A 16,294-nucleotide genomic window follows, 5' to 3' on the forward strand; every position below is an offset into this window, starting at 1 on the left:
CAGTGGGTTTTCTGTCAATAAACAATTTGACGTCAGAGATTTGGGCAAGAGTCACGCATAATGGCTCATGCCTATAATCCCAGTGATTTGGAAGGCCAAGGGGGGAGGATTGCTTGAGTCCAGGAGCTTGAGACTGGCCTGGGCAACATAGCGAGATCTCATCTCTACAAGAAATTTAAAAATAGTGGGCATGGTGCCACATGCCTGTAGTCTTAGCTATGCAGGAGGCTGAAGTGGGAGGATTGCTTGAGCCTGGGAGACTACTGCCTGGGAGCTGTGATCAACCACTGCACTCCATCCTAGACAACAGAACGAGACCGCCTCTAAGGAAAAAAATATTAAGTCTGTGCATGAATTTATGGTTCCTCAACAGAAAATGAAACATCAAGTTATGAATGAGTTATGATAGTTATTATTGCGTAAGCCCTTATTAGTTCCTCCCTCATCCCATCTTAAAATATTCAACAATAGACAGGGGCTCAAAAAAATTTTTTTTTAAAAAACAGACTGCTATGAAAACCAAATCTTTTCTTCCTGTGATAATAGTGGCTTCCTAGTGTTATTTCTTATTAATGAGAGTATCCGTGGACTTAATTGTATATTGCATTTTAGTTCTAGTCGTGTAATAATTTCATGACTTCATACACAAAAAAACTAATATTGTCTTGAGTTTTAAAAAGAAAAAGTTACTAGCACCCATGGTTAAGGAAGGAAAACTGCAGCTCATTTCAATACATTTGTTTCTTTTCAATTCATGAAATCGAGCACATGCAAGAAATAGGATGACAGTCACCAAGAGTGGTTAAAACTACAAACTATCACGCAATTGAAAATACCACATTAAAGATATATTTATATACTGAAAATGGAGCAATGCCAATAAAATTTTATAATTTACAAAAGTTACCTGTTAAAGGCAAATTTCATAAGTTGTGTTTACAATCATCCATTTAATCATCTCCAAAATAAGGCTGAATTTATTATTTTAAACTTTCTGTAAGTTAAAGAGAATAATCACGTTGTCTCATGGACTGGAAGGTGACTTACTAATTCCCTTTCGTTTCCAAACCTCATCAAGCAGTCACTACATTTATGAGGTAAGTCAGCTGAATGCTTGAAGTCTAGATGAATTTTAAGATCTTCAATTTGTCCTGTTGAATATTCACAATATTGACATAAATAAATCCCTTCAGATAAATGTGAATTTAAATGCTTGCAATATTCTAGCATACTTGAAAAGCCTTTCCCACAGTCATCACAAACATGAGGAAAAATTTTAGTATGTTCAATAGCAACATGCCTGTTAACATTTGTATGAAGTCTACTCCGAAAACCACATACTTGACATACAAAGAAATTTTTACATTTGTCAAAGGTAATTTTGCTTAAGAGGCTATACTGTCCATGTTCTCCATTGTTATACTTATCACTTAACTCTATTAATTTACATGCATGCTCATTTACCACATGGCTATGCAAGTCTTCTGGATCATTAGTTTCATGTTCACAGAACTGACACAAGTACTGTTCATCACAGCTGTGCTCCTGGAAATGTAGGTAGAGTTCACTGCTTGAGGAGAACTGTACATCACACTGTTCACACCAATAGAGGTGATCACTAAAATGGGTGTCTGCAATGTGCTGGCTGAGGTTCTCAAAAATTACTGTCTTATAATCACAGTATTTACAAATGTAGGGATCCTCTTCATGTAGTTTGGCATGTTCTATCAGAAGCATATTAGTAGAGAAACTTTCCTTGCATACTCGACACACATTTGAATCAGTACGTTTATGCTTCAGGATCATATGCTGCTTTAAGTCAGAAAAATATTTGCTGTTAAACTCACAAAGTTCACATTTATAGAGGCCACTGCTATTAGCTCTCAGTAAAGGCCATTTCTGCTGGGCAGTCACATTCAAAGCTTGGCTCTTGTCAAGAATTTTACAAAGTTTAGCTGGTGGTTCCTCATCAGTTTGGTCTTGGAGACTCTCAGAGGAATTGTTTTCTGTCTCTATATCATAATCCTCAGAAATCGCATGCACTTCTACAGCAATTGGAACATCTTCAGCAGTGTGAACTTCTATAGGACTCTCCTCTTGGGTCTGCTGGTTGACTGATTCAGGTGAGTCACACTCTTCATCACAAATTTCAATATCAGCAGATTTTTCTGAAGAATAAAACAAACCTATTATATGACTATAACTAAGTAAGATCTGTGAACTACAACTGGGCAAAAAGAAATTTATTGCATGCACTTTTTTTTAAATTCACCTATACAAAATGTATCAATGCTATTAATTAGTTCCCCCAACCTGTAGAAAAGGCAGTGTGGTCTAGAATTCTAAGTACAGGACTGGGAACCAGGTAGTTCTGATTTCTGTTTCTGGCCTTGATTCCATCTGCAAATTTTGGCAAGTCATTTGATGTCTCGGTATCAGAATCATCATCTGTAAAAAGGAATTTGGAAGAATACTTATTATTTATATAATCAAAGTATTCATTATAGAATGAAGCATCAATTTTTAAATACGATTTTGAATTCTTACAGGAACTAAGACTTGGATTTAGTCACAAAAAGAAAATGATCTATATACCTCAGACACAGAAAATCTGCTCAAACAAGCAAATGCTTTAGAAATAATGCCCCATTTGAACTAGATTACACTTTTTGAAGTTTCTTAGGATTTTAAATTTAAATTACTGAGTTTGAATAAGTCTTTATATCCGCAGGTCAGCCCCAGTGTTTCAAAGGTAGCACGGGGAAACTGAAATACAGGTTAATAGTGAAAATTGGGCTTCAACATTTTGCGAGGGAGCAAGTTTTGCTCTGTCTGCCAAGGCTGGAGTACAGTGGCATGATTGTGGCTCACTCACTGAAGCCTCAAACTCCTGGGCTCAAGTGATCCTTCAGCCTCAGCCTCCTGAGTAGCTAGGACTATGGGCATGTACCACCAAGCCTGGGTAATTCTTGTTTTTTGAGATGGAGTCTTGCTATGTTGTCCAGCCTGGTCTTGAACTCCTGGCCTCAAGTGATCCTCTCACCTTGGCCTCCCAAAGACCTGGGATTATAGGCATGAGCCACCACACCCAGCCCATCCATCATGTTTTCTTAAAATAGACTTTATTTTTTAGAATAGTTTTAGAATCACAGAAAAATCTGAGAGGATAGTATGGAGAGGTCCCATGTATCCCAGTTTCCCCACTACTAACATCTAACATTAGTATGGCACATTTGTTAAAATTAATGACCAATACTGATATCTTATTAATAAAGTCATCTAGATGTCCTTAGTTTTTAACCTAATATCCCCTTTCTGTTCCAGGATACCACATTCCATTAAGGTGCCATGTCTCTCTAGGCTATTGCTGGCTGTGGCAGTTTCTCACTCCTTGAGGAGTACTAATCAGGTATTCTGTAGGATGCCTTGCTAATGGAATTTGTCGTTCTTTTTTTTTAAATGATTAGGCTGGAATTACGGGTTACTGGGAGATAGACCAGAGGTAAATTGCCATTTTCATCACTTCTTATTAAGGGTACATACTATCAATATGATTTATGGTTGTTGATGTTGATCTTGATCACCTGCCTAAGTATTTATCAGGTTTCAACACTGTAAAGTTGTCCTTTTTTTTTTTTTTTTTTTTGAGACAGAGTTTTGCTCTTGTTGCCCAGGCTGGAGTGCAATGGCGTGATCTCAGGTCACTGCAACCTCCGCCTCCCAGGTTCAAGCAATTCTCCTGCCTCAGCCTCCCGAGCAGCTGGGATTACATGCATGCACCACCACACCCAGCTAATTTTGTATTTTTAGTAGAGATGGGGGTTTCTCCATGTTGAGGCTGGTCTCGAACTCCTGACCTCAGGTGATCTGCCCACCTCAGCCTCCCAAAGTGCTGGGATTACAGGCGTGAGCCACCGTGCCTGGCCTAAAGTTGTGCTTTTATTTTCCATACTTTACCCTTTGTAAGAAGTCACTATGTGCAGTCCATGTTAAGGAGTACAGACTTACATTCCATCTCCCAGAGGGAGGAGTAGCTACATAAAAAATCTGGAGTTTATTGTTTCTTGGTCTTTTGGTTAAGATGAAGTCTAATAATTTGAAATTCTTCTGCACAGATTTGCCTCCTCCTCTATTTAATAATTTATAACAGCATGAATTCATGGATATTTTATACTCTGGGTTATAATTTTTTGTCCTCAAATAGTTTTCAGTTTTGGCTACTGGGAGCTCTTTAAGTTGACTTGTGCTCCTTTAGCATGCCCCTGTCAAGTGCATGTGTTTGGGTTTTTTTAAGTACTTTTCCTATTTTCCAGCACTACAAAATGCTCCAGGTTCATCTTGTGTATTTCCTGCCCCAGACCTAGAATCAGCCATTTTTTCCAAGGAGGCCTAGTTCTTTTCACTAAAGAATGGCATTAGAAACCAAGACCTGGGCACTCAATGTGCTCATGCTCACTGCTTCTGGATGTCATTTCTTCTAGACCCTCTCAGCTAACAGAGCAAAAAGTGTGTGTGTGTACAGTACCATACGTATATATACACACACACATATCTACAAGCATTCTGTATGTAGCCAACTGAATCTATAGTAAGCTAAACATGAATTCATACTGATGTCTCCAACTCTACATGATTTTTGTAATTTATATTTCTGTTCCTGTAACGGAACTCAAGGGAACTGGGACAATCTGGTTGCAGAAGAAGTTTAAGTGCAAGTTATAAATTGTTATCGTTCACTAATGCTCTAGAACAGAGCCAACAGAAGATCCAAGATTGAAAAATACCAAATCACCCTCTGTTCTTTTCTTCCACACTATGTGATATAGCTGAGTAGAACTGTGTCTAACACTATTCTTAACCTTTCAAGATAAATACTCCCAACTCTGAGTCACTCCTGCTTTGCCACCAATTCCTAACCAACTAAAGTGGATTTAGGACTGAGAGCCGTGGCTCAGCACTCTGTGAGGCCGACATGGGAGGATTGCTTGAGACCAGGAGTTCAAGACCAGCCTGAGCAACACAGCAAGACCCCGTCTTTACAAAAAAATTTTAAAAATTAGCCAGGCATCATTGGGCATGCCTGTAGTCCCAGCTACTCAAAAGGCTGAGTGGGAGGAATGCTTTAGTTCAAGAGGTCAAGAATGCAGTGAGCCATAATCCATGGAGTGAGACACGTCTGCATGGGTGACAGAATGAAGACTGTCTCCCCGCAACCCCACTCCCTTCAAAAAAATGAACTTACGAGAGTACACTTTTTTATTTATATAACTTCTGATATATAATGTTATATATGTTAAAAGTTAAAATTATAGCCGGGCACGGTGGCTCATGCCTGTAATCCCAGCACTTTGGGAGTCCAAGGCTGGCAGTTCATGAGGTCAGGAATTTGAGACCAGCCTGACCAACATGGTGAAACCGTCTCTACTAAAAATACAAAAATTAGCTGAGCGTGGTGGCGCACTCCTGTAACCCCAGCTACTGAGGAGGCTGAGGCAGGAGAATTGCTTGAACCCGGGAGGCAGAGGTTGCAGTGAGCCGAGATCACGCTGCTGCCCTCCAGCCTGAACGAAAAATCCATCTCAAAAAAAAAAAAAAAAAAAGAAGAATTAAAATTACTTGCTTTCTTAAAAAAATACAACTTTGCTTTCTTACATTGTAACAAATTGCAAAGACTTGTCTGTTTTGAAATCATCAATCCACATTTTATCCACATTTTCAAGTAAGGAATATAAAATGTAAAAGCAGTTTAAAGAAACATATTTTCAAAAATATTAGATATACCTTTGTTGTCAAAATATTTTAAATCTGGCTGTCTCATAGAACAGACACTGTAACAATGATCAGAGAAAATTCCATTGAATCCATCTGCAATTCTGCTTATTCCAGAGGAATCTGAACATAAAACAAAATGAAAAATATTTCAAGCACAGTAAACATACACATTTAATGAGAAACTTCCCGTTATCTAACATACACAGATGTTCTTAATGTTACAGTATCTGTAATGAAAATACTATATATTTTCAACTTTTAAAGCTTTTATATTTCAGATCTGATACTGACATTGGACTTTGAAAGAACCACAAATTACATACTTTAAAACGTAACAACTTTGAAATACACAAGGATACATTTGTTTTATACTCAGAATCATACAAAATAAAAATATATGATAAACACTGTATTAACTGCACAAAACAGTGAAATAAACACCAGGAAGGTGTGCCATGTCATGCAGAGAAAGGTTATTACATAGGGGAAATGCTGAAGACCACTTAGGGTTTCTGAATATAGTCATTTCAAGTCTTGTATAGGAAGGGTCAGTAAGCAGTATACTAGGATTAATTTCTTCAGAAATGAAGAATGTGTAGGCTGGGTAGACTAATAGGTAAGACTGAGATGGTCCCAAGTAAATGTATGCAAGGTGTATGAGAGACGGCCAAAAGACCCCTTTTCTTATACTGCCAACACAGCAGAGCCAACCTCAATCAAAGGATCTAAAATTACACAGTCATCCAGCCTGGCCAGCATGGTGAAACTCCATCTCTACTTTAAAAATACAAAAAATTAGCTGGGTGTGGTGGTACACGCCTGTAATCCCAGCTACTTGGGAGGCTGAGGCAGGAGAATCACTTCAACCCAGGAGGCAGAGGTTGCAGTGAGCTGACATCATGCCACTGCACTCCAGCCTGGGCTATAGAGTGAGACAATGTCTTAAAAAATTAAATAAATAAAATTACACATTCAGAATGAATGAAAGTTTACATTTCCAAAAGTAATAGAGAGGATAAAGTCTTTTTTCCCCAATAATGTAAAATATTTTCTACTAAGGTTGTCATTACTGTGTCTTAAGCACAGCTTAGGAATCAGACATGCAAATCCCAATTATGCTATATAAGTAAATAACCTTGGCTATCTAATTTTAAATATTTATAACCCATAGAGTTGTGAGGAATAAAATAATGTCTGTAAAGTTCTTATGTGTGCCTAGCACATGGCAGACAATAAGGAATATATATTCAGAGAATGTATTTAAACCGTTCTTTTACCTAAAAATTGACCCAGATACTTAAGTCTTATCTGATCACTCAGGAGAAAACAGATGAGAATATAATTTTGTGGGAATTTATCCATACCCAACTTCAAAATAAATTAATTACATGCTGACCTGAATAACGAGAAGGGTGTAGAGTCTTCCTTTTTCTTTTTTTAGGATACTCATTCATATCTTTTCAATCTAAAAAATGAAAAAAAAATTAACAAATATGTCACAAATAACAACTGTTAATGCCATTATAAAAATTCTAACTGAAGAATTTACTGGCAATAACAAATATGTGAGCCACTTGAAAATCTATGGTATAACAAAAATGTTAAACGATGCCTCTGTTTGTATTTCAGATTGCTTTCCAATCAGGTTTCAAGGCAGAAACTGATTTCTGTTTTCTTTCTTACGGAGGTTAAAAAATTCTTTTTCAAATGTTGATATAAATTGTGAGAACTGGATAATTACAATAAATCAAATGCTTAAGTCATTTTGTGTATATATAAAAAAAGAAACATTGTGCCTATGACACCACATTAGGAGTTTTATAGGCACAATTCCTACCATTGGAAATATTTTCATGTAGTTTTCAAGCTAAAAGTGGAGACATTTCCTTTAAAAAAAAAAATATCATCACAAATATGTACCGGCCTCCTGGCTTCCAGAAAAAAGTACTCATCATATAGATCAGAATATAAATAATTTTCAAGAAAAAAATCATTTTCCTATTTATGAGGTCACATTCAACATTCCACTGAGAACACAACAGGTGCAGCAACCATTGTCCAATTAAATTCTCATTAACTTATAAAATTAATTAGTTTCAATACAGTCTACTTACTTGGTATAATTCTTACTACTGGAGTGAGGAAAAATGAATTACAATAAGTTTCTGTAGATGGTAAAAAATGCCTGTAAGTAAAACATGAAAGAAGTTAGTAAGCAAAAAATATAGGTCATTTCTGGTACTGAATAACACAATGGCACCAGATCTTTAATCAACTGGAAAGTTATACAGAACTAATTAAGATATATTATTTTGAAAAGAATGTACTACATACTAAAAACTGTATATATTGATAAATGTGATTATATGTAAATTTCCACATTTCTTTGAAATGATTCACATTCTACAGTTTTTTTTTTGAGACAGTCTCATGACTGACCTATACTTAAATCTTTTGATACCCAAAAATATGAATCTGAATTAATTTATTCATCCATAAGGAAAGCAAGCATAATGAAAGCAAATCAAATTATAAACTTTTTTTGTTTTTGAGATGGAGTTTTGCTCTTGTCACCCAGGCTGGAGTGCAATGGTTCGAGCTCAGCTCACTGCAACCTCAGCCTCCTGGGTTCAAGCGATTCTCCTGCCTCAGTCTCCCAAGTAGCTGGGATTACAGGCGCGTGGCACCACACGGGGCTAATTTTCGTATTTTTAGCAGAGACAGGGTTTCATCATGTTGGCCAGGCTGGTCTCAAACTCCTGACCTCAGGTGATCCGCCCACCTTGGCCTCCCAAAGTGCTGGGATTACAGGTGTGAGTCACCTTGCCTGGCCCAAATTATAAACTTTAAACTGTTACAGTCCTTACAGATTATTTATTTAAGAAATAAAAGTGGCTAGGCACAGTGGCTCACGCATATAATTCCAGCACTTTGGGAGGCCGAGGTGCATGGATCACCCCAGGTCAAGAGATCAAGACCAACCTGGCCAACATGGTGAAATCCTGTCTCTGCTAAAAATACAAAAATCAGCGGGGTGTGATGGTGCACACCTGCAATCCTAGTTACTCAAGAGGCTAAGGCAGGAGAATCGCTTGAACCTGGGAGGTGGAGGGCTGCAGTGAGCTGACATCACGCCACTGCACTCCAGCCTGGGTAACAGAGCAAGACTCCCTCTCAGAAACAAAAAACCAAACCAAAACAAAAAAAGAAATTAAAGTAAAAGTGATAATAATTTACTGACCACCAATTATGTATCAGGCTGTGAACATACTTTATCTCATTTAATCCTATGTAATCGTATGAGATGCACATTTCACATCACCCTCTCAAAATCATTTACTTCCTGCTATTGATGAGGAAACTGAGGCACAGCAAAGTCAAAGCTAGATACTCAGTAAATGCTGGGGTTGGGATTTGAATAAAGGTTTACTCAATTTTATTTATCAATCTATTTATTTATTTGAAACAGAGTCTTGCTCTGTCACCCAGGCTGGAGTGCAGTGATGAGATCTTGGCTCACTGCAACCTCTGCCTCCCCAGCTCAAGCGATTCTCCTGCTTCGGCCTCCTGAGTGGCTGGGATTACAGGTGCCCGCCAGCACACCCAGCTAATTTTTGTATTTTTAGTGGAGACAGGGGTTCACCATGTTAGCCAGGCTGGTCTTGAACTCCTGACCTCAAGTGATCTGACCACCTCGGCCTCCCAAAGTGCTGGGATTACAGGAATGAGCCACTGCGCCGCCTATAATGCTCTTAACATCAAGGTGATACACATGACAAGTGTTCTAGTTGAGGTGCACATACTATTTTTGCTGCTTCGCTAAGTTCTGGGTATAGCAGCACTAAACTGATACAATACAGCAGGGAATGAGATAGTGCTTTTTCAGTTTATTAAGCATTTTCCTAACCCTTATTCTACCTCATCTTCAAAATGGTCCTGTGAGGTACATGGAGGTGTTACTAACAAACCCATTTACATTTTTACTGATATGGAAACAGCCTTAGTGAAAGTTAAGTCAACTAATAAGTGGGGGAACCAGAGATGAAATGCATGTACATCTTTGCTTCCAGTTCTTAACTACTAGGTGGGAGAAGGGAAAGGGAATAGCCTAAAGAAACCGATAACCATGAAACGTACAGAAATGATACCAATATTTAAAATGCTTCACCTCGCCGGGCACGGTGGCTCACACCTGTAATCCCAGCACTTTGGGAGGCCGAGGCAGGCAGATCACCTGAGGTCAGGAGTTCAAGACTAGCCTGACCAACATGGAGAAACACCCTCTCGACTGAAAATACAAAATTAGCCGGGCATGGTGGCACATGCCTGTAATCCCAGCTACTTGGGAGACCGAGGCATGAGAATCGCTTGAACCCGGAAGGCGGAGGTTGTGGTGAGCCTAGATCACATCATTGTCCTCCAGCCTGGGCAACAAGAGCGAAACTCCGTCTCAAAAAAAAAACCAAACAAACAAAAACCAAAATGCCTCACCTAGCAATGTAAACAATTGTTCCTTGAGTAACCATCTCAATTCACTGCATTCAAAAATTAAAAAAAGAGCTATTACTATCTTTATGTAATAAACTAAAATTTCAAGACTTATTAATACCTCTTTTGTACACTTCCAGGATTCATAGAGCCCAAAGCTTCACACTTCACGTTCTAAATACTCTAAAAGTATCAGGGAGAACATGAAAACTGTCAGACAAACATGTTAAGTAGTCTCTTGTTATTTCAGAATGTATCTCAAGTTCTTTAGAACTTGAAGAATAAAAGTAAGAAAAGAAAACCAAGCGTGGTATTAAAATTAACGTTGCAAGCTGGCCTGGATTCAGGGTGTTAGGTGAGAGGAGTAGGCACATGGATCAGGAAGGGTTTGACTCCTACTTAGGGCCAAACAATATCCAAATGTCCATCGGACTTCCTTTCAGCACGATGGTGAGATGCCTATTCAAGACCAAAAATGCTAACCATCCTTCATTTTGGCAAACATTTTTATGTGCCTTTTGTGTGCATAACAGCCTTGAAAAAACTTAGCTTTTTACTCAAGGACGTCAGAAACATTTGCTCACTAGTCTTCTTAGCAGGAAGATTCTGAATCACAAGCAACTTACCACACAGTTCCCCCCCACTCCCGAAATACAAACGACATATGTAACACGTGTCACTGCAGGAAAATCAGAAAAATGTTTTAAAAACTTTGTATCACCTAGAAACCAACATCTTTCCACCTGTCATTTTTTTCAACCAACAAGAATGTCTATGCACAAAATACAATACATACAACAGGTAGTCAGCAATTATCAAATAGATAAACATTTTAAAAGGCTTTTCATGCAATGTGTAGTCTTTCTTCCTAATTGGTATAAGACGTCTTTACAGTAAATAACTCCATTTTTAACGAGTTTAAGAAGAGTTAAACTTTCTTTTTCGTTCTCATTAAAATAAGTATACGCTTTAAATTGTAAAGAATGGAAACAAAACATGTTGCAGGAAAGCCTGAAGCAGAATCCACTACATGTCCAACGTGGAGGCAGTCCTTACTGCAATACCACAACGGTCACTACATACTTGATTCGCTATTTTTCAGTCCGGCATAAATCTTTCTCTTTGGGGGGGAAAAAAAAAAGTATAAACTGCTTCAAATTACTCGTTTCCCTAGGCAGCACCTAAAACCAAAAAAGGGTTTCTAAGCACTGTAACGAGTGGAGGGACTCTCGGCTGGAGGCTTTGGGCGCCAGCATCAGACGCCTGCTCTCGGCGGCTGCAACTCTTTGCGCAAGCCCGGGGATTCGCTGCCGGAGGTCACGAAGCCGCCGGGCAGGGCCGCAGCGCCACCGAGGACCGAGGGGCGTACCGAGCCCGGACGCAGCCAGACAAATGCCAGTCGGAGGCGCACGGCAGGAGTCCCAGGGACTTAGCTGCCTCCACCCCGGCGCCACGCACCAGCCTCGCCCGGGCCCAGAAGTCGGCGCCGAGGAGACTCCCAAGCCCCGACCCCAAAAGTTCCGTGAAGACAACGGCAGTAGGGGGCCGAGGCGAGCCCGGCCAAGCCGTCCTGGCAGGGGGTGGAACTGCCACCGGGATGGGGGAGGGGAACGCCATCCCGCCATATAACGAAGGCAGAGTTTCCGTGTAAAGGGAGCTCCAGCCTCTCCCGTTGGAAGATGCGCCCGCACGCCCGCGTCCCCTGGAGCAGTCCAGCGCCCGGCCCACCCGCTCCTCCCTCATACTCACCAGTCAGTCTCCTCGGGCCCGCCCGGCCGGCCCACGCGCAGCTCAGAAGCGGTGGCTGCCGAGGTGCCGGAGCGCGGGCGGAGGGGCCGGGCGGTCCTTCCCGCGGACGCACGGTGGCGGGCAGCGCTGCTGCGGCCCTAGAGCTCCCGGACGCTGTGTTGGGCCCACCCTTCTCCCTCTCCGCGCGCCCCACGCCCTGCGCGCCGGGTCCCCGGCGTAGGCTCCGCGGCCGCACTGACTTGGCCGCCTTGGTCCGCGCCTGCGCCGCGCACCTCAGGGGCCCGCCGAGAGGGCGGGGAGGTGACGAGGTGAGGTGGGGGCAGGGAGCGGGCTGAGCCAACGCACCGCACACGCGGCCTGGGAGGGACCACCGACCCGCAGCCCGGGGGGACGCCCAGCGGCCCGCGCCCCCTGCCGGATGCCTTGCGCCGCCGCAGTCTCCTTCTGGGCGGGGAAGAGCCCCTCCCGAGCCCCGAGGGTGAGCCCACTCTCTAGGATTGCTCCACGCCAGGCGGCCAGCGAATTAACCCCCGCCCGCCTCCAGCGCCCCCTGGAGCCCTGGGGAAGTGGGAGAAACGTGGCGCGCAGCGGCAACTTTCCCCACGCTGCTCCTCAAGGGAAAGGACGCGAATGGTCTTGCCCAGGTTAGGCAAAGCAGATGACATTTCAGACCCCAAAGTGTGCCAGCAGCCTGTTGGGGACAAAAAGGCCGAGGACCGCGTCACGGTTTCCTGAGGCCACACCAGAGAACCACCCAGGGCTGGGATGCTGCCCTCAGGGCAAGAGGGTGAAACCTGAAGACTGCGAGTCGGTGTTGGGTTTCACCCGATTCCTTGGCTCGAGAAATAGTGGAATGAATGAGGAGTTAAGGGGGACTGGACTCGACGATGTAAGTCCTTTCTCGACTTTGACTTGCTTTGAGCAGCTGTGGAAATGATTAAATTACGCGAGCATAAATAAATTTGTGAACATGGTTCCATAAATGATCTCTGTGCAAGTGTGGTGATATGTTTAATTCAATCCTTTTGATAATGAGTTGAGGTTTTTAGTCACATTTTACAAAATAGAAAAGTGAATGTGTGAGAAGCTAAAGACTGGGTCTTAATTCATTTTGGTAGCCTAAGCCCCTGAGGTTCAAACGGTTAAGAGGTTGACTGAGAGCCACGTGGATTATCAGGTACCCAAGGTCACGCGGATAGTGAGGACTGCAATGATGTCTCTTTATTCATGTCCACTGCGTTTTCTGATAACCACATGCTAATCAACTGGAAAGTAATCGCTGGAAAGTAATCACAGACTTTGATCTCTTCACCATCGCCCAGGAGATAAAGCTATATTTGAAAGAGAAACTGCTTGTTTGTTTGTGAGGCTCAGTTTTTATGACCTCCTAATTTTTATGTGCGTACTCAGCTCAAATAAGCTAATGTTCACGAATGCTAGTATGGTCCGAATTACAGTTCGAAGAAATGTAGAGACATTTTTAAATCCTAGAATAGTTAGTATCTAGCACAGAACCGGGAATCGGTGGAAACCACAAGGGGGTGTCATGCCACCATCTTACCGTTTTGCTCACACATAGCCTTGTGTCCAACAAAATCTTTATATTTCAAAATGAAGTTTTACTCCAAAACATTTTGTTGTGAAAGTAAACGCACACTCTCCCCAGCATCCCGCGTATTGTTTGCACTTAGAGGAACATGATGATGTTTAGATGTTTAACATAGTCACAAATTGCAAGCAATTCAAGTTCTTGATTAGCTGGAGTGTTTTTTAGTTTCATTATTGGGTCCCTCTTTTCCTCCAGCTCCAAGGGAGGGTGATAGCTGGGATAAAACCCTGAAGTCTCAAGAGTACTAAACTGTAGAGTTTGTTCAATACTATTATAAATTTGATTCAGGGCTAATAAAACATCATTCTTCCAACTTTTTCACACATCTGTAGAATAGCCTAATTTCTCCTTACTTCCGTCCTTCCTTCCTTCCTTCCCTCCCTCTTCTCTTTTCTTTCTTTCTTTCTTTCTTTCTTTTCTTTCTTTCTTCCTTCCTTCCTTCCTTCCTTCCTTCCTTCCTTCCTTTCTTTCTTTCCTTCCTTCCTTCCTTCCTTCCTTCCTTCCTTCCTTCCTTCCTTCGTTTCTTTCTTTCCTTCCTTCCTTCCTTCCTTCCTTCCTTCTCTTTCTTTCTGTCTTTCTTTTCTTTCTTTTTCTCTCTCTTTCTCTCTTTTTTTTTCTTTTTTCTTTTCTTTTCTTTTTTTGACAGGGTCTCGCTCTGTTGCCCAGGCTGCAGTACAGCGATGAGATATCGGCTCACTGCAACCTCCACCTCCCAAGTTCAAGCGATTCTCATGCCCCAGCCTTGAGATTAGCTGGGATTACAGGCGCGCGCCATCACGCCCGGCTAATTTTTGTATTTTTAGTGGCGATAAGATTTCCCCATATTGGCCAAGCTGGTCTTTAGCTTCTGGTTTCAAGTGATCCGCCCGCCTTGGCCTCCCAAAGTGCTGGGATTACAGGCGCGAGTCACCACGCCCGGCCACTTTAATTTCTTACTGATTAGAAAAGAGTTACGTTTTTAGTACATAATGGAGACAACAGAAAAGTACAAAGAGCAAAAGTAAATTTACCATAATCTCACAACCGTGAGCTCATCAATGTATATCTTTCCGTTATTTTTATACCTATACAGACATATAAATTTGTTTTCAAAATTAGAATATTGGTTGTGTGTGTGTGTTTTTTTTTGTTATGTTTTGTTTTTTTATTTTTTTTTGAGACGGAGTCTTGCTCTGTGGCCCGGGCTGGAGTGCAGTGGCCGGATCTCAGCTCACTGCAAGCTCCGCCTCCCGGGTTTATGCCATTCTCCTGCCTCAGCCTCTCGAGTAGCTGGGACTACAGGCGCCCGCCACCTTGCCCGGCTAGTTTTTTGTATTTTTTAGTAGAGAGGGGGTTTCACCGTGTTAGCCAGGATGGTCTTGATCTCCTGACCTCGTGATCCGCCCATCTCGGCCTCCCAAAGTGCTGGGATTACAGGCTTGAGCCACGGCGCCCGGCCTGGTTGTGTTTTTTTCTAACAGGTTCTTTTTTCCAATTAGTATAGCATGAGCATTCTTTATGTTTTTTTGTTTGTTTGTTTGTTTTTTGCGATGGAAATCTTGCTCTTTCACCCAGGCTGGAGTGTAATGGCCTGATGTCAGCTCACTGCAACCTCCTCCTCTTGGGTTCAAGAGATTCTCCTGCCTCAGCCTTCCGAGTAGCTGGGATTACAGGCCTGCGCCACCACGTCCCACTAGTTTTTGTATTTTTAGTAGAGATGGGGTTCACCATGTTGGTCAGGTTGGTCTCCAACTCCTAACCTCAGGTGATCTGCCCGCCTTGGCCTCCCAAACTGCTGGGGTTACTGGTGTGAGCCACCACACCCGGCCTCTTCATGTTATTAAAGTGTTAATAGCACCTTAAAATCACTATAAGTTAAAAGTGGACATTTGAGTTGTTTCCATTATTTAAAATGCTTTGCCAATTTGTTAAGTAAAATATAGTATTCCATTTTAATATGTGTAATACATATTTTTGTATGAAATGGAATATTTTCTGATGTGCTTATTAACTACCCCTACCCCTGCCCCCGGCCCCCCAGACTGGGTCTCACTAGGCTGGAGTGCAATGGCATGATCTCACCTCACTGCAACCTTCACCTTCTGGGTTCAAGCAATTCTCCTGCCTTAGCCACTGAGTAGCTGGGATTACAGGCACCTGGCACCACACAGAGCTAATTTTTGTATTTTTAGCAGAGATGGGGTTTCACCATGTTGGCCAGGCTGATCTCAAACTCCTGACCTCAGGTGATCTGCCCACCTTAGCCTCCCAAAGTGCGGGGATTACAGGCATGAGCCATGGCCCCCAGCCAACCATTTGCACTTATTTCATGAATTTTTAGTTTATGTCCTTTGCCTTTTTTTTAAATAGGCTATTCATCTTTTTTTAACTAGAAATTTTAGCCTTTTACTTGTCATACCTGTTGCATGTTTCTTTTTTTTCTCTCTCTTTCCTTCCTTCCTTCCTTCTTTCTTTTCTTTTCTTTTTAGAGATAGGGTCCTGCAGTCCAGGCTGGAATGCAGTGGTGTGCTGTTGGCTCACTGCAGCCTCGACCTTCCAAGCTCAAGCATTTTTACCACCTCAGCCTCCCAAGTAGCTGGGATTGCAGGCCCCACAGAACCACATGTGGGTAATGTTTTAAATTATTATTTTTTGTAGAGACCGAGTCTCTTTATGTTGCCAGGGTTGGTCCCGAAC

General features: G+C 41.8%; 1 protein-coding gene across 2 annotated transcripts; it reads right to left on the reverse strand.

The window, feature by feature from the left end:
* Nucleotides 1-723: 723 nt before the first annotated feature.
* Nucleotides 724-12,514, reverse strand: ZNF639 (zinc finger protein 639). Of its 2 annotated transcripts, XM_023184802.3 has the most exons (7): nt 12,010-12,514; nt 10,382-10,443; nt 7,887-7,957; nt 7,169-7,237; nt 5,782-5,892; nt 2,314-2,448; nt 724-2,168 (listed from the first exon to the last, which is right to left on the reverse strand). In XM_023184802.3, the coding sequence occupies exons 4-7, from the start codon at nt 7,224-7,226 to the stop codon at nt 1,015-1,017; spliced, it is 1,458 nt and encodes a 485-aa protein (XP_023040570.1). In that variant the 5' UTR covers nt 7,227-7,237; nt 7,887-7,957; nt 10,382-10,443; nt 12,010-12,514; the 3' UTR covers nt 724-1,014. The 2 variants fall into 2 exon arrangements, with proteins under 2 accessions (XP_023040570.1, XP_023040568.1); XM_023184800.3 differs by lacking the exon at nt 10,382-10,443.
* Between the last annotated feature and the right edge of the window lie 3,780 nt (nt 12,515-16,294).

Source organism: Piliocolobus tephrosceles, chromosome 2 (assembly GCF_002776525.5).
Source record: "Piliocolobus tephrosceles isolate RC106 chromosome 2, ASM277652v3, whole genome shotgun sequence".
In the NCBI taxonomy this organism is placed as follows: Eukaryota; Metazoa; Chordata; class Mammalia; order Primates; family Cercopithecidae; genus Piliocolobus; species Piliocolobus tephrosceles.

Bases quoted from the DNA above. Each gene is read 5' to 3' on its own strand.
- ZNF639 (XM_023184800.3), bottom strand. From the start codon at position 7,226: ATGAATGAGTATCCTAAAAAAAGAAAAAGGAAGACTCTACACCCTTCT. The intron at 5,893-7,168 runs GTCAGCATGTAA...TTTTATGTTCAG, and splicing joins ACACCCTTCTCGTTATTCAG to ATTCCTCTGGAATAAGCAGA. The intron at 2,169-2,313 runs GTTGGGGGAACT...TTTATTCTTCAG, and splicing joins CCACACTGCCTTTTCTACAG to AAAAATCTGCTGATATTGAA.